General features: G+C 40.0%; 3 protein-coding genes and 2 pseudogenes across 4 annotated transcripts; all 5 read right to left on the bottom strand.

The window, feature by feature from the left end:
* Positions 1-1933: 1933 nt before the first annotated feature.
* LOC145897354 (uncharacterized) lies at positions 1934-13380 on the bottom strand (annotated as a pseudogene). Its single transcript, XR_014402379.1, has 13 exons — positions 12960-13380; positions 11892-12848; positions 11284-11470; positions 9248-10469; positions 8907-9173; positions 8738-8841; positions 8243-8348; positions 7555-7668; positions 6350-6522; positions 5957-6095; positions 4861-5119; positions 4023-4237; positions 1934-3466 (listed from the first exon to the last, which is right to left on the bottom strand). The product of XR_014402379.1 is annotated as an uncharacterized LOC145897354 (transcript).
* Positions 13381-14488: 1108 nt separating this feature from the next.
* Positions 14489-18908, bottom strand: LOC145899400 (ras-related protein Rab-4B-like). The gene is made up of 7 exons (XM_082988159.1): positions 18704-18908; positions 17720-17800; positions 17151-17265; positions 16749-16811; positions 16029-16183; positions 15827-15922; positions 14489-15597 (listed from the first exon to the last, which is right to left on the bottom strand). Exons 1-7 carry the CDS (start codon positions 18717-18719, stop codon positions 15479-15481), a joined length of 645 nt encoding a protein of 214 aa, XP_082844285.1. The 5' UTR covers positions 18720-18908; the 3' UTR covers positions 14489-15478.
* Positions 18909-20705: 1797 nt separating this feature from the next.
* On the bottom strand, positions 20706-22364 carry LOC145899140 (demethylmenaquinone methyltransferase-like). The gene is made up of 5 exons (XM_082987861.1): positions 22221-22364; positions 21789-21941; positions 21497-21602; positions 21306-21426; positions 20706-21190 (listed from the first exon to the last, which is right to left on the bottom strand). Exons 1-5 carry the CDS (start codon positions 22306-22308, stop codon positions 20963-20965), a joined length of 696 nt encoding a protein of 231 aa, XP_082843987.1. The 5' UTR covers positions 22309-22364; the 3' UTR covers positions 20706-20962.
* Positions 22365-22986: 622 nt separating this feature from the next.
* Positions 22987-23899, bottom strand: LOC145899560 (methyltransferase-like protein 27). The gene is made up of 4 exons (XM_082988405.1): positions 23749-23899; positions 23542-23647; positions 23364-23484; positions 22987-23214 (listed from the first exon to the last, which is right to left on the bottom strand). The coding sequence occupies exons 1-4, from the start codon at positions 23897-23899 to the stop codon at positions 22987-22989; spliced, it is 606 nt and encodes a 201-aa protein (XP_082844531.1).
* A 1357-nt stretch (positions 23900-25256) lies between these two features.
* Positions 25257-26168, bottom strand: LOC145899562 (methyltransferase-like protein 27; annotated as a pseudogene).
* Between the last annotated feature and the right edge of the window lie 1154 nt (positions 26169-27322).

Here is a 27322-nt window from a genome sequence, read left to right as displayed (position 1 = left end):
TTCCTCCGTTTACGGAGACACACGGTGCTCAAAATGTTTGATAAATGCGCCGCGATTAGGTCTTTGTGTTAAACCGGGCATGTGTTTACTTCTGAGGGATAAACGTGACGACTTGTTGGGTTAGCGTGGGGTCGCCCTGGCCAACCCATGGGTGGCTGGCCAACTTAAGCCGCTCGATCAAATTAGATTAATCCGCCGACTCGGCAGCTCCCAAAACAAACAGTCTTCTACTCAGATTGGATCCCGCACCTGGTCCGCTGGCGTCAATTCACGTAGCTTGGCTATTAAGCGAGTTAAGACGGAACATTCAGACGTCAGTAAACAACGGCCTATTTAAGGAGAACAAGGCAGAACACGGTAGCATGTCGGTGGAAAACGATTTGTCGTGATTTTCTTACAACCTCCAGTACCCAAGATTTGTTGCTTTAGTGTTCAGTGTGGGATTCAATACAAATATTTTGTACAGTGTTTAGACCGCAGGTTGGCGTTTGTTATCCATTCGCTTTATTGGTTGCGCAAACAAAGTAAAATACTGCGAGTAACAGGAATTAAGAGGAAAATTTTCTCAGGATTTACGCATAAAAATCGAAAAACCAAAATTTTGTGTCAGAAGGTAAAATGGAAATGGACTTTTTTTGAACAATTTAAAAGTCAAACATCAAAATTTCAACAATTTTGTGTGAATCACATTTCACGCCAAACTTTCATGTATTTTCAACCCGCTGTGCCTAACAATTCGCACAAACTGAACAGACACTACCCCCTAGCGGTGATATTAAAACAACGATATACACAATAAGAACGAAAATGATGTAATACCAACTTGCCATTAAAACGAAGGGCTTGGTAATTTTCACGTTCGAGGGCAACAGCGTCTTTAAATCAACATAATTATAACGTAAAGCATTCACACTCACTTCAGAAAAACATCACTCAGTAAATATTGGGAGAAACATGTTTGCAGGAGTCATTGGTTTGTACAAGAGATCAAATTAAAAAGGTACGAGACACAACCGACGTCCAAACCAAAATTTGCTTGGATACGTGCGCCTCCTTGCTCATGCGTGGGAAAACTTGGATTGTACTCGCTGGAAAGCGTTCCAGTTGCAGAGACGACTGGCTACAAACGGACGAAAACACTCCACAAAATTTAGACCTGGTGCACCTGCTTGGCAACGTAACACGTTCGCCCGTCGAGTAACCAACGTCAAAATCGCTTTGTCGCAAGGGAGAAACGGATGAGGGCGGCGTTTTATTTCCGATTGTGCAACGAGCATGTTGATTACCCTAAAAATTGCTTTTCGGCGGTTTCGGTATTGGCAGGGTGGTCACATGGTCAGGCTGCCACACGATCAGGAAACCGAGGTATATTAGAGACGGTAGTTCCGAGTGTTTACCAGCTATTGGGAAGTTATTTCGAATGTCGTGAGTGACTTTTTTCGGGAAACCCACGACCAGGTTCACACGCACCAAACTAGGGAGAACGTTCACGTGGCAACAAAGTACAGATGGCCTCCCTAACCTCAGTTATATTAAATTGAAAACAAATTTAATTTGTGTGATGGAATTTACGCTTGTGGTATCGGTATAAGTTCTTGGAATAAGCTTTCAGCTTGTTGGTGTTGCATGTTTTGTTTTAATACACGAATCTATACCCAGCCGCTTCGAGTTCATGCAAATACTTGTTTTCACAGCTCAGTTACAGTCAGACAGCGACACCATGCGACTGGGTCTATGTATTGTACCGCACAGGATGAAACCTGGCAATGAAACGACAAATTATTTCAAAAGCAGCCAAAATTAAAACTGTGTCCTATCCGACAAACAGCCATCCAAACTTACATTACTTGCAGGACGATTTTGACCGTTATGTCGTCTCTATTGTTATAGGTGACAGCACCCAATAACCACTGATAATGACACAAAGACGATTTTTTTATTGCTGACCATGTACGGGCCGACAACAGAACACTGAACGCGGCAAACACAACACTGGAACCTAACGACGTACCACGTGATACTGAAACTCGACGGTGATTGGTCGGGAGGCCGTTGCTACCTAGATCAATACAGCTTGCTGGTCGTGTGGCAGTGAGCAATAGACTTGATGCAACACTATACTGGGCTACGATTTGGGGTTGCTACAAATTAAAAAAATGAAAATAGCACCGATCAACTTTGTAGCTTACACAGGCGTAGACTAAGAAATGCTGCGCGTTCATATGAGCAAAATCACTCTGCCGAGTTCACAATGCGTACGAACAGTTCGTATACAAGTCGACAATTTGCGTAAGAAAGTTGCGAAGCGCAAGCATTGTCAGCAGCAATTTTCACGTTCAAATGTGAAGAGTTTATGCTCATAAGAACGGGAGCAGAAGCAATTTAACGCACAGGGTGCGGAAACGGCACGCGGAAGTGAGAGAGGGAAAAGCATAGAATCACCAAGCAAAATGAGGAAGTTGCGGCCGCCGCTCGTAGTGCGATTACGCTTCTGATTAATTTACAAGCCTTCCGCCAAGTAAGTGAAATCGAATAGATATCATCGAAAACCGGTAATAATAGAGAGCGTTACGTAACATTTCATCCATTAACAAAAAAACATGTCATCATAACGAGGCAATATAACAACGACAGGCGAGCAACCGCCGCTTGGGGACGCCACACACAATAAAGATGCGCTGATCAACGGCACAGTGACGACACAGAACAAAGAAAACGACAACAGAGAAGAGTGACATATTAAGACGGGGAGGCATGCATAGAGCAAGGAAGAAGGTGTTGCAACGTGATACAGGATTTCCATTACCGCGCGTGGGCGCTAACGAGCGCCGAACAGTGTTTCAACAGTTGTGCCGTATATGATAAAGCGTGCAGGGGTGCGGGACTTGGATTGGCAGGTTGGTTAGTAGGCGAACAAAGGGCAGGTGTGCAGAGTCTTCAGCACCGATTCCGGAAATGGTTGAGTATTATTTATTGCGCTTTGGCGTTGGGTTTAGTGACGTGAAGTTCACTTTAATGATGTGTCTTTGCGCAGTCTACAACTTTCACTTTTAGGCGAATAACAGCATTAGAGCAGTTGCGACGAGCAGCTTACTGGCAAAAAAAAGCGTTTACAGGGGTAGTATCTTACATGTCAAAAAAGGTGATACAGAATGTCACTGGCAGTGAACTCGTGGCTTCGGCGATACAGCCATGTTTTGTTACTGTACCTTGAACGCAGCGGTAAGCGCACACAAAAATATGAATCTTTCGCTATCTCCAAAAAAAAGTTTCGCTTCATCACGGAAAGGGGCCACCAAGCGATAGAAAATCTGTAAACCTCACAGGAAAGTATACAATGGCCATAGATGAAAAGGCTGATGACATCCCTTACGTCAACGCCATAACGAAGGTTTGGTCACTGGAGGGCGCAGCTCGGCTTGTCGCTGTTCACCTCGTCACGTTCGTGCGTCACGCCGACGTCGACCTGTAGTCATGGCAACAAGATGGAATTGGTTTATTCACGTAAGATGGCCGGGAGTTTGATTAGGCCGACTGAGCTCCATGCGTGGAGGTCGATACAGGGGTAATTGTTACGTGAATCGATATTACTTTCGTTATTTTGGCTTTATTTTCTTTACGACCACACACGGTTGTTTTGGTTTTTAGTTGGGTTGCTCAACCTGGGACTGCATGATTGTGGTTAAACTTTCGGATTAATGCATTGAGTTCATTGTAGGTCAATAGCTGCAATGCACTAGGCTTATTGTATAGTAGTAATTCAATTACCAAAATCATAGTGGCTGTGGTAACTTGAGCAAAATATTTTGAACCAGTCGAGCTATGGAGAACACAGGCTCAACAAAAAAGTTCACGTTTGCTCAAAACAAAGATTTGACTAGAAACATAACTAGCATCAACTGGAATATCACAGCAAGAGCGTCTCTACATATATCTGGGCTGAAACAGGACAAGCGCTAAGACAGCCTAATCCCAATAATCCCAAAACAAAGGACAACCCAATATAAACCGCACGCACATACCTTATACATGTACTGAGCACCGTAACACGCAAATTTCTCAGCCCGTTCGTTCCTGGGCAAGTTGACTGATCGCACACAAGCGCTGGAGGCAGTCGAGCTCGGCATCGTATATTCCACATCACAAGTGCGGAATTTGACGTCACTGGGATCGGGTAAGTCTCTGTCCGAACTAAGTTCGAGTTTGCAGGAAAGTATTTGAGGCGCGTTCTGAGAGGCTACGGGAACATAGAGAAAATAAGTTGTGTCGATAAAAAATAATCCCAAATTGCGCGGAAAATGAAAATCTACCCATTAATTTTTGGGCATACACCTCCCAGGCGTGAAAATAATTGTGATGACAGAACGGGTTACTTTTACTTAGGAGACAGAAATTAAAAAAAGTTTCTGGAATCAATATGAAGTCCCAAAGTGAAAAGAATAAACTAACTTAATGAGTTTAATTGTTTTGACCAATTGCAGTTCCCACGCAACCGAAATAAACGCGATTCTGCTCGGAATGCTGCAAAGATATTTGCATTTTCCAAAAACGAAAGTGAACTAAGCTTTAAGTATACGGAAAGCTTGAATCGCCTTAGGGCTGGTCGAAGTTGGTTAAAAAGCAAGCGGGCTTAAACTCAACGAAATGCATTCACTGGAGAAGATTAAACTTCTGAACGACGGCGTCTCGGTGTCTTTTTAAACCACGGCCAGCTCATGAAATATTAACACTAATCGATGAGTACGTCGACGCAAGAGCGCGATGTGGCTTACGGAAGTCGCAGAAACACAGGAAATAAAGCACGCTGTTGAAAGATTTCCATCGGCAAAGGGGAGTTTACGCTCGAAACGGTTCACTTACTTGCATTTTTCTCCGGGAACCTGCCGATCCGCCACACAATGGCGCCATACGCAACTTCGTACTTGGCTGTGCCGACCGAGGCCTCGAGCACAGCGTTGGTGGCGACGACTCCGCGACTCTGGCCCAACGTCGGGCCGGGAGGTCGCTTGACAATACGTTTCGAGTGGATGGACTTGATTCTGAACCGGCCTGGACGCCGGAAAGCGGGCGACCAGTTGTGTGGAATTGGGAAACGTATTGAGATGTCCTCGCATGGGATCTGTCAATGGAGAAGGGACATTGTAAGTTCGATGCAAATTTATCAAGCGTTGGAATTTCTGAAACGCGATTTTATGAGCCGAAATTTGAAGTCGATTTTCACCTTTTTTGTGCCCAGCGTTTTGTGAAAGATAAAAACTGGGTAGCGTATAGCGCATTGTTGTCTAAGGCAGCATGACAGTTTCCAACATTTATCATCAACAGATGGTTTTAATACTAACAACAAAAATAATCAATACAAGCAGGAAGAGGTAGCAATAAATCAAAACGGAAATGTTAGGCAACTGCGATGAAAAATTAACATGGATCCTTGCAAAAACCTAAGCATTCATCTCATTAAAGTCTAGAACGAAAATCGAACAAAACGGATCAGGTGGCTAACGCTATTAATACCATGCATTTCAATATAGGCCATATCACGTTAAAACATCTAGTGAAATGAAACCAGGATACTAGTAAGGTTAGGTTTACCAACTTAAACACATGGACATCTATTGATTTTTGCAGCAGTGAAATCAATATCATTGAACTGCATGAAAACAGCGTTACCCATTGCATCTCAAACATGAATTGGAAAGCAAACTATTTCTATGGTGATTCTGAAATAGCGAAGTATTCTTAATTGCCCGTCCCTACATACGCAACGTGTAAAACTGTGAAATGCATACAATAAGAAATGCGAAATCGAACAACTAAACGACAAAAGTTGGTGGTGAACTTCACACAGTATTTAAGTTTGTAAAAAAAACAGACTCGTAAGACAGCTATAGCGTCGTAGTGAAACAACTAAACAAGCCTAAAGTAACGGAAGTATGTTACCTGCGAAGTGCATGTTTACCTGCGTGAGCGAATCTTTGTTGGAAGTGTTGTCCGCACCGGAGCGTAGCACGCAGCGAAGCGTGACGCGAGCACCGGTAATTGTGATCGACGGGCGAATCGACAGCGGGAGTTCGGTTTCGGAGAAAGGACATCGAAACCTGAATGTTTGGATAGGATGATATATGAGAGACAAGTTATTCGAGACAAAAGCCGATATAGAAGAATACACACACAACAGAAGCCAGAAACATCAGTTACATATATTACTGAGAAGCTGACTATAATTTTCTACATAATTGGGGATTATCTACAAATACTTCATCTTCGTACAATTTACAAACATTTTTGAGGAAAAGTACCACAAAAAACTCAATTTTTGACAATGCTTTTATGTGTATATCACCACACTAACCTCATCAATTCGAAGCGACAAGCATCCGGGGGTCGGAAGATCACTGATGCAGTCTTGGCATCATATCCGCGTGAGGCGCTACAGCGGTGCAAGCTCACATCGCCCATCTCCACCCAGCGGTCATTGCTACTCGGCATTATGTCTTCACGCTTCACCACTTCAGACCCTTCAACCTGCGTTTGGGGTTAGCCGAGGTTACATTGTACCTTAAGCGCTTTGAAGGGGTTATGTTAGGTCAAGGCTACCACTCAGGAAAATAGGTGGAACTTATGTCTCAACATCTTTGAGGAACAAAATAGTTAATAAGCCTTCCCTTGCTACAATATGTTAATTCAGGGTCAGCCTTTAAGAACCTAGTGGTACACAATATCAAACGAGTGCCAAATGTCGCTTTTAGAAGTCACTGCTTAAAAGCATATTCGACCGGATCATGACATTTACATGAATAAAATCAGTGTTATCTGCAACACAGAAACATATTCGACCTTAGCAATAATGTTAGGCAACCGCTATATAACCCAGCCGATACCGCAATTCACGCGTATTGTATATGTCACAACTATTTGGATATTTAAAACGCACGCAGAAAAGCCACATCCAGCGACCAAAATACCCTTCACTGACATTAAGCTTACGCTAAATCCAGCAGTGTACACAGCATTAAATGCCGCACGGCAAATTAAACTGACTCCGCTATAAGGAAACTTTATTCCGCAACTTATTTTGGGAGATTTCTGTTAATTTCGTGATTTTACTCACCACGAGCAATTCATATTTGACTCGAGATTGTGACGCTGTTTTGCAATTTCGGTTTAAATACACAACATGGAAGAAATAATATGTGGTCAATGTCTGTCTCACAATTATTTAAGATGGAAATTGAAATCTTGTGATCGTTACATATTTGAAAACATGACTACGGGAATGCAACTTTGTACGTTTTGACGTCGAACTGTATAGAGGCAATTTTTTTAAATTTCTTGACAAATTACAATACCGAAACCACAACCAACAAGTATTCAAAGTAATGCCACTAATAATGCAAATATAATTCAAGGACAAGTTTGGGCATTTTTTACTTGTTAGCAAGCGGGAAAGTTCCACCAACAAAACGACCATACCTAAAGCGCCTAACGATGCAGGTCAACAAAACTGAAACGGTTGTGCGAACAGGTCGGTCGGAAAGCAAACGTTAATCGATTTACCTTTTGGTCGTTGAATGTCACGGTCGCAACAGGGTCGCCAGACAGGAAAGCAGTAACGAAGACGTGCACCGCAACACAACATGCCTTGATCTCCCCGTCGACGCCCACCGCGCCCTGTCAAAAGAAGAAACAAGGAGAGCAGTTTTAGGCTTCCGTGTTTAACTGTGCTCTGGGGACCCGCCAATTGGCCGACGAGTTTGGACGGAATTTCTTCATTAGGTAAATGGCTAGTAGGTGGCGAAAATCAATTGCAAGCCTGGCAACGCGTTTATGTGCTTGTTGCGGCGATGCAGCCGACAGTGCAAAGAAAGTAGATCCCTACTATTAATGGAATGCATAATTGAAAGTAGGCTTCGCCGTATCGGTTTGCCGTTTCCTAATCGGGGTTATTGTTGGAGAAACGGGAGTGGGCCGGCAAGATTTCCACTGGTTTTTTCGTAATACGACACTCGGCTGCGGGTCAAGTGCTATCTTATGGTTGGGGTTATTCCTCAAGAAGTTCCAATGCTGTATTTACCACCAACGTATTTAGATAAATGTTAATGTATTTAAATAAAACCACAAATTGCCACGACGCCAAGGTCCACACCATATCTCAACAATTATTACAAAACGTGACATCAAGTGCTTGCACGAGCGCGCATTGCACACAAAATCAACTGCTTATATTCACACCCACACCACATACCCGAAACTGATCGCGGATATCGAAAATAATTTCATCCCGCGAGTGGTAATTCATTAAAGGGGGCAGAGCTTCCGTTCCATCTCCGTTCCCACTGCGCGGAAGAAGCCTTAACATAGAGGTTAGATTATTGTTAATTGGCGGTGACTGGAGGGGTCGGCGCGAGGCGAGTGCTTAAGTTTGCATTTGTTTGCTATTTATGCAAATCTCCCTATATGTCCTTGAACGACACAGGGGATAAGTAGAGGTCGCAAGGCGTCTGCGGCGAGTGCAAAGGAAACGAGTAGGTAATATTAATGGACCGAAACCACACATAATGGGGTGAGATGGAGGTACAAGTAATGACAATGCACACGTTTGACTTTTAGTTCATAAATTTCCAATAAAACAAGGAATTCAACTAGCAGTGTAATAAAATCTTACTTTGCGTGCAACTGAGGGCAACGGCTGAAAAGGGTGGTGTATTTCTGATAAACATTAGCAAATGTGATAACCAACCTGTTTGCAATAAATGCCGCTTCCCGTACTGCAAAAATCATACTGAGAAGATCCATGTAGTTTTCTGTGCCCAGTTTCGTTCCTTGTTTTCCTTTCAGTGAATGCTAGAAAACACACATTTTGTGTAATTTACATGCGGCTTTTCTTTAAATCATAACAAAAACCTTACCCTAAAACCAGAAGGTGTTTTCATCAGAAGCTGGTCTTGCTTTGATAGAAAAGCGTACTTCTCCTTGTAGTGCACATGCAGTAGTTTCACTGTGTGGACTTTTCTTTTGTTTGCTTCCATGTCAGTCTCTTCTAAGCTTCCAGAAGGGTAGAATCGAGCTTGACGGACTGGATCGGAGATCTGCCAGTCATGTCTTGCCAATGACACAAAGTAAAATGGGTCTGTGGTGTGAGAGTTGTGGTACAACTGCAGTGTGGGTTGTTTTACCTGAAACAAATGCAAAAATTATCATTATAAATGTGTTTTGTGAGAATATTTTATGCTACAAGAACATAGCATACATTTGAGTTGTCCAGGCGAACATGGATGTTGACCCATTTCCTTGAGCTCATCATTCGTTTCTCTCGTGGAAAACGCATCAACATATTCCATTCTTTTGCCTTGGGCACAAGATCATAATCCGAAAATGAGGTTTTCTTTTTTTCAAGCACAGAAATGTCATGAACTTCTGCTGGACTCTCAACAGAAACAGCCTTTTGAAACTTCTCAAGCGATTCCAATGAGTCATCGCGCAACTCAGGAAATGAACCATCAACCTGCATGGCATGGTAGGTCTTAATATCAGCACTTTCAATTTCTATCGGCCCTGGTTCAGGATCAGGCTTTGAAAACACATCCAATATAGACAGTGTGGTCTCCAAAATGTTGTTGTCTTGCTTGCTGGTGCTTGCTGTTGAAATGTTGTCTGTATTGACAGCAGCATTAGGGTTGGAAACAGTTGGTACACCATCAGGTACATCTATTCCTTTTGATGTTTCTTCTGTTGTGTCCTGAATGAGCTCATTTGCAAATGTTGTTTGTGGCGATTTCACTGGTGTAACGAACACAGAGTTTGACAGGTCGGAGTCAACAAGCACAGGTGAAGAAATACTTTTGTCGCTCGGTTCTGTTTGCGTCACTGCTAGAGGTGAAGACACTGATGACTCTCTCGTTCTAGATCTCCAACTTCCTGATTGGTTTCTGCTCTTTGATGCACCAGGAGGAGGTGGTAGTATAGGTATACCACCAACTGACTTTGCTAAAGGACCCGTTGTCTGCAGTGGTGTGGCTGTTGTTGACTGAAACTGCACCTTTTCGAATGGATTGGTATCGCTAACACTCGAGGATACAGATATGCTGTCTCCAAGTGGTGAAGGACTCCAAAATGGATTAGTTGGGGCTAAATTGGAAGTCGAAACATCTGACGGCTTTACAGGGGCCATGGGATCGAACTCATTTGCCAAATCAGCAGCAGATGCAGTGCTAATGTTGTCTGTCCCTATGTTAAATGTTGGAGTAGCATTAGATGCCAGTTCATTCTGGTTCTTTTTGCGTTTTCTTTTTAGTGTGTCCCCCTGTGCTGTCATGTCGAAGACAGTTTCAAGGTCACCTTCCCCACTGCTTGTGCTGCCACATGCAGCTGATTCCAACTGCTCAGCACTCTCTGAAAAGTCAACCAAGTTGTTTTGGGAGCCCTTGTCAGCACGGTTGAACCCCCTCAGATTGTTCACATCAGCTGATAATCTGCATGTAAAAAAATAATACATTATAAATGACAGCTTAAAAGCCATTTAATATTGACAAGACTATACAATAAACACATAAATAATTAATAGTTTTCATGGGTTCAGTTCTTGGAGAAACCACAAAATGTATTGTACAAGCAGGAGAGTTAAATAAATGGTTCGCAAAAGTATAACATGTTGAATATGATCTAGGGATGGTGTTTTGGTGTCAGAACACCCCCCTCAGCATTTTGGCACATTGTTTTCAAGGGGTGTGAAAGTGCGGTTAATTTCCTGCTATGCAGGAACGAACTCTACGACCAAGCTGCACCCAGGCGGCGATGACCGCTTATGAAACCATCGTTTGTTGTGCCGTTACTCAATAACCCGTCAACAATACCGTTTTCGAAAGCGAGACCTTATAAGTTTATTCATTATTCCCACCACAATACTTGATACTCGTCACGGATACAGATGCAATCGCATTGTTTCGTAATATAGGGTTTGTTTTTATGCTTTTCGTTAAACTGGATGCACATGCACAAAAGCAATTTAAAAGTCTTGTGTTTCGCAGATGTTGTTATTACACTACTGTAATGAGCTGCCTGTTTTTTAAAGCTGAATTTGCATGGTAAATGTCCGAAAAAAATGTAACTGCATCTAATGTCTTCATTAATTAGGTACCCAAACCAAACACCCCCCTTATATTTTTTTCTAGATCCGCCATAGTCTGTGGCTGCCTATAGCACGTGGTAAACAGGGCAAATTCCTATCAATTTCATTTTGAAAATAATAAATAAACATGTTTATGCATAAATCACATAATAATATACCTGTTAACGTTGTCCCCAAAATCATCGTCTAAACCACTGTCATCCTGTGTGGGTTCATCCATTAGACTGTTGTGGGTGCTGACATTTCCTGAGGATCCAGCATGGTCATCATTTGGGATTGGAGCCCAGTGTGATAGTGGTTTTGCAGGGGACATGTCAGTAACTTGAATGGTTACCTTGTTTGTTTCTGAAAAATCATTATATTGATTAAACTTGACTGTTGGGTGTACCTTTGTGTATGCCAATTGCATGTATTTGTGACATTGATTTTACTTTTGATAAGGCTCGCCATAAGGATCGATACAAAAAAATCAATAAATGCACCAATGGTGATTTGTAAGTAAGCCCAGCTGGCATGTCATGACTGAAGTGGTAGCTGCTTGACTTAATTTTAGTTACTATATGGTGGAAGTTATGACTAACTTGAATTACACATGAACTAACATATTGGCTTAACTAACAAACAAAACATTTTGTCCACAAGTAGTACAGTTAACATTTTTCATGCTGTTTATACTCTGCGAGTCACAAAGATTATAAGAGCAAAACTATTGCAATCGATTTAACGAAGCTGGACAAAAACATCCAAGAACTTCATACCAACTTACCACTTTGTTGAGACGGTTTTTCTTTTTCATCATCAGTATCGCTAAGATGTTGGTATCCACCTTTCTTCTTCTTGGATGAGCGCAATGAGCCATTCGGTGAAGTAGATGTCGGTCTTCTCCACACATTGTCATCAACCTTTTTAACTTGGTCAGATTCAACAGCACTTGAGGAACTGGTGTTTACGCAATAAATAAAAAAGGTGTTGGTAGGATCTGAAACAAGATGTTGTCATTATTGTTAGTGGCATGGCTTTTTTGTTTTCTAAACTTACTTGTAAAACCACCATCAGTAGTTTCTTCAAACTGGATCCAATTACCTACACTATGTTCCTTTTTATCACTTGTAGTCAATTTCAAAGGTGTATCCGCAACCTTTTCCATGTCTTTTCTTGGTGGAACTGGTGGTCCAGTCAGGTGTGGTACAGCACCCCCACCTGGAACAGTCATTTGCAAAGATCTTCTGCTTGACATGTTCGGCGCATGTGGCGGTGGTAAACGGATTTCAAATGACTTTGGAGTGCTCCCAGTGCTTGCAGGGGTCTGATCAAACTTTTTTTGAGGTGACATAAGACGATCAGGGATTGGTGGCACAGCGCTCTGCGTGTTGTTGTGAGGTATTGGGGAAACTCGGTATAAATGCTCTGTTAGTGAGTCATTATCCATTGACAGCAAGTCTAAACTGCGGGCTGGGGAGCAAGTTGACCCTGTCTGCCAGCCTTTTCTCTGTGGTATTTCAGGAGGCATTGGCAAACTACTGATACTGACCGGTGATGGGCTTGACTCTGACAAGCGCTTGGTGGGAGCATCATCAAAAACCACCCAATCCTGTGAGATTTTACGCTGATGTGAGTTATGCTTTACTGGTGTGGCATTTGCCGACCCACTGGGATACACAGAGGACACACTATGTGAGTGTCCACTTAAGTTTGAGGAATCATCTCCATTACATTCCAAATCCTAGTAAAATAAACATGTATATTTGTATACTATTTGTCGCAGGCAAGTTAACATCAGCATTGTACAATAATATGTATTAGAAATGGTAATTGCTTAAAACACTATAAATACCTGAAAGTCTTGGTCATTTTGTAAAGTGGCATATGCAGTTTGCCCTTTGAGTTTGAAAGGAACAGACTTTTCTGAATCAGAAGCACTATCCTTGGCTTCGTTTCGACCTATTCCGGAATATCCAAGTCCGCCCCTTTTTTGCAATGAATTTGGCAGATATTGCGAGAGAGAACCAGCAACAGAAGCTGATGAGGCTGAACTAGAAACAGAAGTAGTATCCTTTTGCGATGTCTCCGACTCCACACTTATTTTGCGGGCTTTTGTGTGCAGGTCGTCCTGATCATTGGCAATACCAAATTTTTCCGGGGGTTCGGACATGATTAGTCCGTAATTTGAGATGTTTGCATCCATTTTTTAAATGTTTTTAAAAATGCTACATCCACAAACAAACGTTACACACGATCGTACAACCAATGTTTTGTTATCAGCCTCTTAACAATGTAAGCACAAAAACGTTAAATTACAGTTGCAATTTAGACATCAAAAAACAGCCACACACCACCGCAAACCAAATACCACTGGTCACACTGAAACATCATACGTACGGCAGGCAGCTCCATAAAAAACAACAACAATTTGAGAACTACATGTCTGGCATCTCTGCAGAACCAAACTGGATGAGAGGAGGAATGGTTTGTTTTTTCGCCGACTTCATAGTTTGTGACCCTGACCTGCAGTTTTATTTATACATGTTTTGATGATTTCTGGAATAACTGACAGATACCAAGTAACCTCTTATTGTGATACATGACGTTTTGTTGTTTTTTTGTACATCTAACGGTTCACAAATCAGGTTGAATGCATGGACAAGCAGAAACTTATCCAGTATTGCAAAGGCATTTAGACTCTTAAGTTATTTAAGTAAACTTGATAATAAAACACTACAAAGTGAAAACACTTACATAACCTGTGTAGAGAAATCGGCTTGTCGTTCTTTTCCACTGTCTACAATAAAACTATCTTCATCACCTAATTAATTTAAACTTTTCTAAAGTATCCTAAAGTTCACTGGTTTCTCGGGTGCCAGTGTTTGTTTTTTTTGCTTTGGTTAAGTTTTGGTTGCATTACCACCACCCCTTGTCCCGGAAAGATTTGTCGTCTGTTTCAGTAAAGAACGATGCCACGGCGATTGGTGTGTGTTTTTGTCACGCCTTGTTGCATACGCACGACAGCAAAGGTGCGCTTGCACGCCACTGTCGCGTGAAGTGTGGAATGTGCCACATCTATCTAGCGTCATTATTACCTGTGTGTGTTTGTCATTATTACACGTTAAATGCGATTACCTACCGTATAAATGCGTAAGTCCTAGCGTTGTTTCTCATTTTTTGCAATCATTCCACAAATAATTTAACAGTGTAGCCTAGCATGGGTTTCCTTATCATATAATAAGTTGCATTGCGTATGAAGAATACAGTGCAACTATAGTTAAAAAACTGCGTAAACACTTCCCCACAATTGAAACGGGTTGACATATTGTGTCTGTTCATTATGTTGCACAAACCTTCTTGCAAATATTCATGAGGTACGGAAGAAACGTTTACTGTGCAGTATGTTCATTGTGAAATAAAACGTCGTACAGCGTATACGCCGAGCAAAACGAGACAGCACTGACAATGATTTTACCAGAAACACTTATCGTTCAAAGAATAGCATATCAAAGGAGGAAACGATTTAGATGCAGGAACCAACGTGGGTTAAAGAAACTACTTCAAGTGCCAAACACGGAAAACGCAAAGAACACTAAACAGTGGCACAGAGGTCAATCACGGAACGTTCAACTATCAACAGCACGCACTATTGACAGATAATTGCACACGTGCACAACGCAACAGGACGAAACAAATTTAACCCGGCAACGCTTGCATTGGACTCAAAATTCAAAAAAAGGGGGCAGCTTGTTTATGTGTACTGCGTTCTTGGATTGCAAGACACCATATGATACGATTTGAAAACAAGTGGAGTCTGGTTTCTTGGGGGTTTGTGTATTTAAAAGTCGGATATTGCACGACACGCTGATACAATCAGGGTTTTTGGTTAAGAAAAGGGTATATATTCTCCAAACGATCCAAGTAATACTTTGCACACACTGTTAATGTTTAACTACAACATGTTTTACAAATGTTAAACTGTGGGCTACAAGTTCTGAACCGCGCTTCAAGTGTAAGATTAGATGTAATTTTCATCTCGTTACAAATTGTTCAAGTCGCACCACGGACGAAGACGATAAAAAGGAGTTGTCGTGTCTACAGCATGCATGTAGACGCGATGGAGGTTTTGTACAGATTATATAGGCAGTGAAACCACGCATGTACATACGCCTAACATAGAATCTTGTGCAAGCGGTACGATGAGATGGAACTGAAATACGTTTGCAGTGGACTTACAGGGTACAATACCGCTTCCTGTTTAGGACAATAGGTCGATCTTATAGGAATTTTTATAAAACTTAAAACACTAGAACACAGTACAGGAAGGATACCTAACGAAGGTACAACAAGGAAACAAATGTAAAACGATTCTCAACCGCATTTGCAGTTATTTGCGTCTGTTTGGGGTTGCGTTCTTGCATTGCGAAGGCGTCGGAGGGAGGGGTCGCCGTATTGAATACCGCTACCCATTTTCTCAGGGTCAATGTCGCCTGCAAATTAAAATATATTTTCGGCTTCTTTAGGAGTGGTATTATGTATAATTCTAGACACAACAAGTTGAATCAGCCTGTCATAAAGTTTTTAAATTCGTTTTTTAGCTTCGTGTACAAATAACTGAATTTCTGTTTGCCAACAAGTTTTTCATCAGAACACACACGACTAAACGGAGGAGCAGATGTAACTGTTTAAATGTAATCAGTTAAAAAGAATAAACCTTACCGGACTCAATCCTGTTTAAAATAGTTTTTGCGCATTTGTTGAACGCGTCCTCTACGTTTTCGCCTGTTCGTGCACTGGATTCCAAAAACAAAATTTCTTAAAAAATAAAATAAAACAACATTGAAAATAAAATGGACCAAACAGCACTGTAGAATTGGAAGGTAAGTAAAAAGCCGTGCTAAAAACAGATAATTTGGCCTACCATTTTCTTGGGCAAATCTGGAAGCTTCTAGAAAGGTGACTTCTCTTTCTGCGTCCAGGTCCTTCTTGTTCCCACACAATATGATAACAATATTGGGACTAGCCAGGGTCTTGGCGTCGGTCAGCCAGTTGGTCAAAGAGTTGAAACTTTCTCGGCTGCAATGCATTCATGTAAAATAACTTAAAACTACTGCAGATATCAGATAAAAGGTCTACGACAGTGATGTAGTGGTGGACCACTTTTCTAAAATCATTAAGTATGCGGACCCTAAATTTACATGGATGTCTTGTAACAAACTGTATAAGTGTATAAGCAAAGCAATTCTAGACCAGTAGTTTCCAACCTGGTATGGACTGTATAAGCAATGGGTGTGACATGACATATGAGAAATTGAAGAACAAACATGAAATTGCTTGAAATGTTTGCAGTAACATACCAGGTTGGAAACTACTGGTCTAGAATCATATCAACAACAACCCAAGCAGATGAGTGGCTGATAATGATTATTTTAAACATGATCAAGGGGCTTTTTTATGATAATGTTATATGCAGTCATTACAAAACATTGATGGCATGTACAGAGTGTGACTAGCTCTAACAATATTCATATTGATGACCTTGCTACATTTAGTTTGGTGAGTCATGATTGGCAACTACTTTATTCAGTACATGTGTCAAATACTCAACAGATTTATAAACAATATTCTTCAACAAAAATACCTGGTAACATCATAGACCAATATAGCACCAGCAGCTCCCCTATAGTAACTTCTCGTCACCGATCTGGAAAAACACAAAAACACACTTACAACCTATGCTTTGAAATGCAATCCATGTCAACACAAAGGTGACATAAAATGTATTTAGGTAGTGATGAAACATGAAACCTTACTTTTTTTTAAAAGACAATCAAATAGTCCTTTTCACATATGTTCACACTAACTGGATCACAGACAAAATGTAGGAATAAAAAATGCAAATATTTGTAAATTATGGTTTGTTTTTTCCTGCCAGAGGACGTTGGAGAAAATGTACCTTTTTCAAATGGTTTACAATAAAGTTAAATAAGTTTGATATACATCGTTGCGCTGTGTTTTTGTGCAAGAGCAATAAATGACCTACCGGAAGCGCTCTTGACCAGCTGTGTCCCATATTTGAAGTTTTACTGCTTTTCCCCCAACATGTACAACCCTAGATCCAAATTCGACACCTATCGTGTGCGTTGAGTCTTCTTTGACTGAGAAACAAAATCAGAGAAATGGTTTGAAAATAGCAGTACAGCAATGAACTGTTGGGGGCAGATTTTTTGCCATTTTGTTTGTCAAAAGTATGATATACAAATGTAAGCAAAAGTGCCATACTAATTAAGATCAGCAGACCGTACTCAAACTTGTTATATAATGACACACACAGCTGGTACTAAGTACACACATTCTGTTTGGTGTTGTTTGTTACCTAATTGAGTACCAAACGATTGACATTGACTAAGAGGTATATACCATGAATTTCTGCTTCTGCTATTTTAAAAAGCTAGTCCAGTGCTACAATCACCATTGGCACTTATGAGACCTTATAGGTCGAAGCAAAGTAAACCACTGTCTGCAGCTCTCTTTGATACATGTTGTAGTTTGACTTTGTGCTTCATTTAAATTCATTATAAAGCTTGGTTTTTGAAAAAGGAATGGTCTCACATTTTTTCTCCAACAGTTGGTGCAGTGTACATGACTTTCCAACACCAGCACTTCCGATGATTAGAAACTTGAACAAATAATCTAAAAATAAATTATTCAGTCAATTCTCATTCCTGAATAGCTGCAATACAAGATAAAATGCAAGACACCACAAAAACCATAGGAGAGACAATAGTGCAGTAACAAGTGATTAATTGGTATCAGATAGGGTTCCTCTATTTCCCGGATTTTTTACTTCCCGGGATTCGGGAAATGAAAAAAAAATTTCCCGGGATTCCCGGGATCCCGACAAAAAAATTGGCATTTTTTTCGTGCGTAATTGCATTATTTAAACGACTAAAATTTGTCTATTACACCCGCAAACATTTAATTTAGCAAGTTCCCGTCAAGTAATATCACATTCGCCAAGGTTAAGCTATAAAACGTAAAAAAAATAAACAGAATTTTTGTACCGCTAGGTTGCGCCCTAAAAAATTTTTACGTTGTGCTTACAAATGCGTACCAACGTCGTTTATAGTGTAAGTTTTCGCCATAAAACTGATTGAAAAACACAAAACAGGGTCATCATTTTGATTCATAGGATCCAAAAAAGCAAAATTTATTCACTTCTTAATCTATTTTGCTTTGTTGCCATATTCCCGGGAAGTGAAATCAAAATTCCCGGGATTCGGGAACGGAATATTGTCGAGAAATCCCGGGAATATCCCGTCGAGACATTCCCGGGAAGGAACCCTAGTATCAGAGCTTTGGTTTACGAAGGATACAAGATTAATTGCCTTGTCTATCATATTGGGTAATATGCTAAGGTATTTACAGGTGTGTTGTTGTTAAAGGTTAAGATAAGTTCATCTTTTAAACTTCTTGACAGTAGTTTTTGCACAGTGTAGTCTGCATGGACCAATTAAAAACCAATCACAAAACAACATTTTGTATTTTCGGAGCAGGATCTAATATACCCACGGCCTAGTATGATGCAGAACTTACCATAGGTGTCTGACATATTCTTACCAATTAGCTTTACAGAAATTATGGTTGTGATTTTCTACAATGACTTGCTTGTGCACATACACACAAAAGATATTTATTAAGTGCTGAAAGCAAAATATTTAAATGCAAAAGCAGACTTTATTACAATACATGGTATGGCACATTATTTAACCCACGCTATTCCATTAAAACTTTCACTTCTTTGTTTACTGTTCTTCTACATGAAAAAAAATGAGAAAAACAATGACTGCCTACAAACAATACAAGAACCACCAGAAGACCAAAATAGTAAAACGTAATACACCGTGGTTTAATGTTTTATTGAAAGTTTTATATTGCGTAAACGCTGCGTTTATGATAGCTCTCAGACACAATTATATTTAAATTATATTTCATGCATGACCAAAATTTTTAGTGTACGGTACTTCGTTGATCATATGAAAATGTTCTACATCTTGAGTGCGAAAGATGACTGTGTTTTTCACACCTGCGATATGAGATTTGCAAGCATTATATTTGCAATTTAACATGAGACAAATCTGCTACACAACTGGTGATTTTGTGGACTAAGATATAAGTAACTGTCATAGTGCCATCAAACTTTTATTGCGCCTTAGCGTAAGGGCGACGCAGTATAAATTAGAATCTGGACCACTCGTTGCTGTCATGTGTTTCTCATCCAAACCTGATAGATTATTTACTCTAAATGCACTTAACCAGTGGTAACAATTCAAATCGACACAAGCACGTCCTGTTTCGACCAGTATATTGCGTCGTCACAAATGTACAAAGTTTGGATAGTTGACGCAAAAGTGGCCAGTAGGCCTTTGCGTCTGGAACACAGGTTTTATTGCACAACGCGATTGGCGACAAGGCGCCCCACCCACGCACCAAGTACAAAACCTGATCGGAAAACATCAAAATTAACAAACAAGATCGAGTTCCAAGTCTCACTGTTTGCTGGCTACACAGTAGATAAGTGACTTTAGCCTAGGGATGCTGCCAAAATTTGTCAAGTATGATGACAGAATTTGTTGCTTTACGTTAAACAAAAAATTTGATTATTGTATTCCACGCTGCCAAATTTCAGCATTTTTAGACAATCAAAAGCAAACTAATTCACTTTAAAGTTTTAGCATCATCGGCAGTGGTCGTTTTCACACTTCCACGTGTACTTTACTTTCAACAAGATTTATCTTTTTGACTAAAACCAATTCTTGAATGAGTCGATTTGATAACCTCTTTTCCGTAGAACACGGAATGCCTCTTAACACAGGTCATGTAACTTCAGCAAAGGCTTCAATCTACCAGGAGTAATCATGCGTTATCATAAGGCTCCATAATTGGCGTAATCCCGGAGAGGATGGGGTCATAGACTTCCTAAATTTGTAAATTAAAGACACGAAAGATATGTGTTTTTCCATTATAAATAGGTGACTTCATATGCAATAAATGATTTACCAATTGATACTCCTAGTAGTTTTCTGCTTCGACAGGCGATGTTGCAAATCAAAGACTTTAACTCTCTTATACCTATGAAACGGTTCCATTCTTAAATGCTGGACCAACTATGCCATTGGCATTTCACAAACAAAATGTGTTACAAAATTAAATAGTTTTGTTTTGAAGTGTTATGCAGTGTCACTGTCTCACGATCTAAAAAGTAGTTGCACACACCTCAGCTGTCTATTTTTTTCAAGATTGTTAAAGGCCTCTTTGGTCGTCTCCTCAAACGTTGGTTTGCACTCCACGCTCAAATCGTGCCCTTTCTTCTGATATCACAAATATATAAACTCAAGCTTAGGGCAAAGACTTTTGAGTTTTTCAAGCCATATCGAGCACTTTTATTGCCAGGAGCTTTTATGCCGCAGACAGAATTTCATGGAGTTTTGTAGCCAATATCCGCAACGAAGTTTCCGCTCCAATGTACACCATCACAGTAGCTCATTTCTACTACACAGACATATTTTTTATTTATTTTTTTTGTCAGGATATTACAACATCGATCATAATTACATGGACGGTGGAGGCAAGGGTTCTCGAAGCAATTACTCAACGCTGGTTTAACATGAAACACATTTGGAAAATAGTTGCCGTTCTCAGCACAATGCGTTGCAGCCCTTCTTTTCTACGTTACAAGTACTCATGTGAAAAAATGCCCACTTTCATAAAATTTCGCTAAACACAACCACAAATTTCAGGAGTTAATATTTCAATTTCCCTGTTAACCACTCAAATATACTCAGGCACACTTGGTTATAGTTTAAGCAACACAAGAAGTCGTCCGGTAAGTTCCTCCATTTCTTCGTCTTCACATTTCCACAAATACTTTGGAAAGGATTTCTTCTCAGTAAGTTTTATTTGCCCAGCGGATATCATGTCCTGAAGTACCTTGTCGAATGATTCAAGGTACTTATGGCCCGACATGCTCACTCGTTGAGTCAGAATGACGTGGCCGCCTTTGCGAAGCACGCGGAATGCCTCCTTATAAAATACAAATATATGTTTACCGATGAACAACAACTATATAATGAAAAAATAATTTTAAGTTTTTCATTAAAATGAAAGCAATTGGAATAGCCACGATGTATCCAAATACCGGTAAGCAGTCGGTAGTAATTGCGCTACGTCCAAATGATCCGCCAGCCACCACAAGATCGAACTTTTCGTCGTTGAAAGGCATCGGGCAGCCAGCAGTTATGTGGTGGATCAAAGTAAAGCTGTATGTAAAGCTTGATTTTATACAAAAGTTGTTCATGAAGCTTTGTTTAAGGAAAAAAAGGAGCTTACTCGAAAATGCTTTTTGCTTCATTCAACATGTTTTGTGAAAAATCCACGCCCACCATTTCGCCAATAAATCCATGGGTGCGAAGTGCTCTGCCCACTAGACCAGTACCTAAAACCGAAGTTGGGTTTTGAATGAAGTGATAGTGTAGCTTTGTTGTTGTGTGCATCTATGTTGGACGCAGTTAGGTTTTACCTGCGCTATAGTGATTTATAGTCATGTATATACACATTCTGGATTGAATGATACACGTACGAATACTTCGAAACGGATAAAAAAACATAAAGCAGTTATTACCAGCACCAAAATCCAATACGGACCACGTTTCCTTGTTTTCTTCAGTTGCTATGCGACTTGCTGCATCACAGATGACGTCAGGATCGGTGTAGCGCAATTTTATGCAGTCTTCGTCATAGGTTGTTGCCCAGCTGTTGTAGTAGCTCTGCAAAACTAAAACAGTTATAATTTAATAGCTCCAATCACACTATACCAGCTATGGGACGAGCACTAGTGTTTCTTAATCAATTGACGATTTGTGGATATTTACTTCAATTTCACTACCGTTCCTCAAACAAACAAATATTGACATATGGTTCCAATCAAATTTAAATAACGATTGTTTCTATTTTATGCATACGAAATGTGTGAAGATTATGAACATGTTAACTTTGTTTCAGGTTTGTGTGATGCCAATGTCACACAGTGTCTTTAAAATTTAGTTTTACAAACCTTTTTCGTCACCCCTCGATGGATATTTTGTTTCTATATTATCAAAAGCTTCTTTGGTCTTGTCATCAACCGGCAGTTTCCACTCCATCCTCAGACCTTTTCTTTACTTAGGCGACCACAAATATCCTAACCTTACGCTATCCCATGCACTTTAAACGAAAATACATTCCAGTTAGCAGAATTAATTTATGACAGCTGTACATTCTTGCCAGCAGTAGTGATTTATTTCCCTACGGGTTCTATTTGTCCATCGCCATAGACAACATGCGTCTACCATAAAATAAAATGTCCCTACCCTTGTTATTAAAATTTATCGGTTAACTTCTAATTTAAAACATTGTATTTTTTTCCATTTTCTTAAAGCACTGAAAAATGAACTGTTTAACCAGTATGTTTTGATTGACCTCCAGATGCCTGCAGAAAACAACTCTTCCAAATAGTTGTATCAAGTATAGGTGACACCTTTATGCACAAACCTGAACTTATGTAACGTAGTTAGTAGTGACATAGCCAGCTCGAAATTTTGTGAAATATTTTTTCGTGTTTAGGCAAGTAAATAAAATTGCAGTAACTCTGTGGTAACTATAAGCTGGATACGCAACTAATGTGTCGAAGGATTGATTTAGCATAATTTCATAAGACGAAACACAGGGTAGCTTACCCAGCGAGACAAACAATAGGTAGAAAATTTAAGAGGATACTCTTTCACTTTGTTTAGTTTAAATTATGTTTCCTTGTTCACTCGAATAAATGCAAGCAAATTTGATTATAGTTTGAGCAAGACCAGAAGTCGACCGGTCAGTTCTTCCATCTGATCGTCTTCACATTTCCACTTGAACTGTGGAAAGGTTTTCTTTTCAATAAATTCGATCTGTTTGGCGGAAACCATGTCGACGAAGACTTGGTCACATGATTCGAGAAACTGTCGGTTCACTTCACTCACTCGTTGCGTCAGAATGACGTGGCCACCTTTGCGAAGTACACGGAATGCCTCCTAAGGTGCAATGGTTTTGTTCAATAACAAAATCAATAAAAGTAAATAACACAACAAACAAGAAGCTGATATATCAACAGTATATCTTGCTTAAAATCAAACAAATGTCAATTTTAACAGGGTGTGACGTTCTTTAACAAATGTTATACCGGTATGCAGTCTTCACTGATTGTGTTGGGTCCGAAAGATCCACCGGCTACCACGAGATCAAACTTTTCGTCTTCAATGGGCATTGGGTTGCCAACGGTTATGTGGTGGATTACAGTACAACTAAATATATACCTTGAATTTTTTAAACAAAGAGACAAAAGTGTCCAAGGGGCTTACTCGAAAATGTTTTTGCCTTGATCCAACATATTTTGTGAATAATCAACGCCGACCATTTCCCCGTTGTATCCACGGGCGCGTAGGGCTTTGCCTACTAGACCAGTACCTTGCAGAAAATATAAGTTTTAGTTTCATATGTATTTGTTTGACGACCACGTATCGTCGTGCTATGTATGCCATACTACATAATAAGAAAATAACTATTACCAGCTCCAAAGTCCAATATGGACCATATTTTCTTATCCTTATCAGTTGCGATGCGATCTGCTGCATCACAGATGACATCGGGACCAGTATAGTGCAACTTCTTGAAATCTTCGTCATAGTTGGTTGCCCAACTCTCATAGTGCTGCTGCATCGCTAAAAAGCAAAGTTTTCTGCTGTGGGATGTCTGAATATTTTGAACTTAAAGCTAGTGATTGTCACACAGACATATACACTGACTTACATTTTAGGTTAAGGTTTCTAAATACAAGATATAGATTTTAAGTTTCAGTATTGCGCAAAGAAAAATCTTTAAGCGACGAAACAGTTGATTTAAGGCACTGCTAGTGCACTGCCATCAACATAATGTTCCTCAAATTTGGTTTCACAAATAACCTTGTTTGTTTGTTGGATATTTTGTGTGAACATTAATAAACGTTTCCTTGGTCGTATCTTCAACAGGTAGTTTCCACTCCATACTCAGCGGTTTGCCCCTCTTTCGGATGCAACAAATAGGTTTGGAACAAAAGCACAATATCGCCTTTTACGGACTAGTCAAAGGAGTCAAGCCTGCCTTAGTCACTGCTAACAAAAAATAACTCCAACAAATCGGTTTATTTCGCGGTTTTAATGACTTGCCCAAAACTTGTCACAAGGTGTTACACGAATTTAATCCACAACTGTGTCATGTATCGCCACCCTTTACTGAGATGAAGGCCAGATGTCACAGAACAGACTTGGTAGTTTAGGAAAAAAATATTTTATTGTATGTAGCTGACAAAAAACGTTTTATAGAGCGCTTATCAACAAATTGGAACAAGTATATGTACAGCACAGCACCTCGCAAATCGCACAAAGCATCACAAGTTTATACGTTTTTGCCGAACACCTACACTTATTACTTCATGTTTCTAAGTATGTAATTCATAATTGCTACACACCTGAGCAAACACTTTTCATTTTTCGAAACTAATACCGAGCGATATCGACTCGTGCCGTTATGGATAGCATTTGTTCTGTGAACTTTGTAACTATATTGTCCGTAACGAGGTTTCCGCTGCAATGTAACACCAAGCCTGTCGGCGCTCTTTCCGAGAACATAGAGCAACATATACACGAGCTGACTCCAACAGCGTTTCGGTTTAACACGTGATGGCCCATTTTTGAAAAACAACTCTTCCAAATAGTTGTATCAAGTATAGGTGACACCTTTATGCACAAAACTGATCTTATGTAACGTAGTTAGCAGTGACATAACCAGCACTAAATTTTGTGAAATATTTTTTCGTGTTTAGGCAAGTAAATAAAATTGCAGTAACTTTGAGGTAACTAAGCTGGATACGCAACTAATGTGTCGAAGGATTGATTTAGCATAATTTCATAAGACGAAACACAAGGTAGCTTACCCAGCGAAAAAAACAATAGGTAGAAAATTTAAGAGGAGACTATTTCACTTTGTTTAGTTTAAATTATGTTTCCTTGTTCACTCGAATAAATGCAAGCAAGTTTGATTATAGTTTGAGCAAGACTAGAAGTCGACCGGTCAGTTCCTCCATCTGATCGTCTTCACATTTCCACATGAACTGTGGAAAGGTTTTCTTCTCAATAAATTCGATCTGTTTGGCGGAAACCATTTCGACGAAGACTTGATCACATGATTCGAGAAACTGTCGGTTCACTTCACTCACTCGTTGCGTCAGAATGACGTGGCCACCTTTGCGAAGTACACGGAATGCCTCCTAAGGTGCAATGGTTTTGTTCAATAACAAAATCAATAAAAGTAAATAGCACAACAAACAAGAAGCTGATATATCAACAGTATATCTTGCTTATAATCAAACAAATGTCATTTTAACAGGGTGTGACGTTCTTTAACAAATGTTATACCGGTATGCAGTCTTCACTGATTGTGTTGGGTCCGAAAGATCCACCGGCTACCACGAGATCAAACTTTTCGTCTTCAATGGGCATTGGGTTGCCAACGGTTATGTGGTGGATTACAGTACAACTAAATATATACCTTGAATTTTTTAAACAAAGAGACAAAAGTGTCCAAGGGGCTTACTCGAAAATGTTTTGGGCTTGATCCAACATATTTTGTGAATAATCAACGCCGACCATTTCCCCGTTGTATCCACGGGCGCGTAGGGCTTTGCCTACTAGACCAGTACCTTGCAGAAAATATAAGTTTTAGTTTCATATGTATTTGTTTGACGACCACGTATCGTCGTGCTATGTATGCCATACTACATAGTGAGAAAATAACTATTACCAGCTCCAAAGTCCAATATGGACCATATTTTCTTATCCTTATCAGTTGCGATGCGATCTGCTGCATCACAGATGACATCGGGACCTGTATAGTGCAACTGCTTGATATCTTCGTCATAGTTGGCTGCCCAACTCTCATAGTGCTGCTGCATCGCTAAAAAGCAAAGTTTTCTGCTGTGGGATGTCTGAATATTTTGAACTTAAAGCTAGTGATTGTCACACAGACATATACACTGACTTACATTTTAGGTTAAGGTTTCTAAACACAAGATATAGATTTTAAGTTTCAGTATTGCGAAAAGAAAAATCTTTAAGCGACGAAACAGTTGATTTAAGGCACTGCTAGTGCACTGCCATCAACATAATGTTCCTCAAATTTGGTTTCACAAATAACCTTGTTTGTTTGTTGGATATTTTGTGTGAACATTAATAAACGTTTCCTTGGTCGTATCTTCAACAGGTAGTTTCCACTCCATACTCAGCGGTTTGCCCTTCTTTCGGATGCAACAAATAGGTTTGGAACAAAAGCACAATATCGCCTTTTACGGACTAGTCACAGGAGTCGAGCCTGCCTTAGTCACTGCTAACAAAAACTAACTCCAACAAATCGGTTTATTTCGCGGTCTTAATGACTTGCCCAAAACTTGTCACAAGGTGTTACACGAATTTAATTCACAACTGTGTCTTGTATCGCCACCCTTTACAGAGATGAAGGCCAGATGTCACAGAACAGACTTGGTAGTTTAGGAAAAAAATATTTTATTGTATGTAGCTGACATAAAAACGTTTTATAGAGCGCTTATCAACAAATTGGAACAAGTATATGTACAGCACAGCACCTCGCAAATCGCACAAAGCATCACAAGTTTATACGTTTTTGCCGAACACCTACACTTATTACTTCATGTTTCTAAGTATGTAATTCATAATTGCTACACACCTGAGCAAACACTATTCATTTTTCGAAACTAATACCGAGCGATATCGACTCGTGCCGTTATGGATAGCATTTGTTCTGTGAACTTTGTAACTATAATATCCGTAACGAGGTTTCCGCTGCAATGTAACACCAAGCCTGTCGGCGCTCTTTCCGAGAACATATAGAGCAACATACACACGAGCTGACTTCAACAGCGTTTCGGTTTAACACGTGATGGCCCATTTTTGAAAAACAACTCTTCCAAATAGTTGTATCAAGTATAGGTGACACCTTTATGCACAAAACTGATCTTATGTAACGTAGTTAGCAGTGACATAGCCAGCTCGAAATTTTGTGAAATATTTTTTCGTGTTTAGGCAAGTAAAT

Source organism: Ascidia mentula, chromosome 4 (assembly GCF_947561715.1).
Source record: "Ascidia mentula chromosome 4, kaAscMent1.1, whole genome shotgun sequence".
Taxonomy (NCBI): Eukaryota; Metazoa; Chordata; class Ascidiacea; order Phlebobranchia; family Ascidiidae; genus Ascidia; species Ascidia mentula.
The sequence above is the reverse complement of the archived record's forward strand: the minus strand, read 5'-3'. Positions and strand labels throughout refer to the sequence as shown.

Coding starts and splice junctions, on each gene's coding strand:
- LOC145899400 (XM_082988159.1), bottom strand. Junction 17,266..17,719: donor CCAACTGTTGGAGAAAAAAT/GTGAGACCATTC, acceptor TTTGTTTCTCAG/TCAAAGAAGACTCAACGCAC. Junction 16,812..17,150: donor GCTGGTCAAGAGCGCTTCCG/GTAGGTCATTTA, acceptor GTGTTTTTCCAG/ATCGGTGACGAGAAGTTACT.
- LOC145899140 (XM_082987861.1), bottom strand. CDS start 22,308: ATGGAGTGGAAACTGCCGGTTGATGACAAGACCAAAGAAGCTTTTGAT. Junction 21,427..21,496: donor GAAGCAAAAAGCATTTTCGA/GTAAGCTCCTTT, acceptor CTTTACATACAG/CTTTACTTTGATCCACCACA. Junction 21,191..21,305: donor TTACTACCGACTGCTTACCG/GTATTTGGATAC, acceptor GTATTTTATAAG/GAGGCATTCCGCGTGCTTCG.
- LOC145899560 (XM_082988405.1), bottom strand. CDS start 23,899: ATGCAGCAGCACTATGAGAGTTGGGCAACCAACTATGACGAAGATTTC. Junction 23,485..23,541: donor CAAGGCAAAAACATTTTCGA/GTAAGCCCCTTG, acceptor GTATATATTTAG/TTGTACTGTAATCCACCACA. Junction 23,215..23,363: donor TCAGTGAAGACTGCATACCG/GTATAACATTTG, acceptor ATTGCACCTTAG/GAGGCATTCCGTGTACTTCG.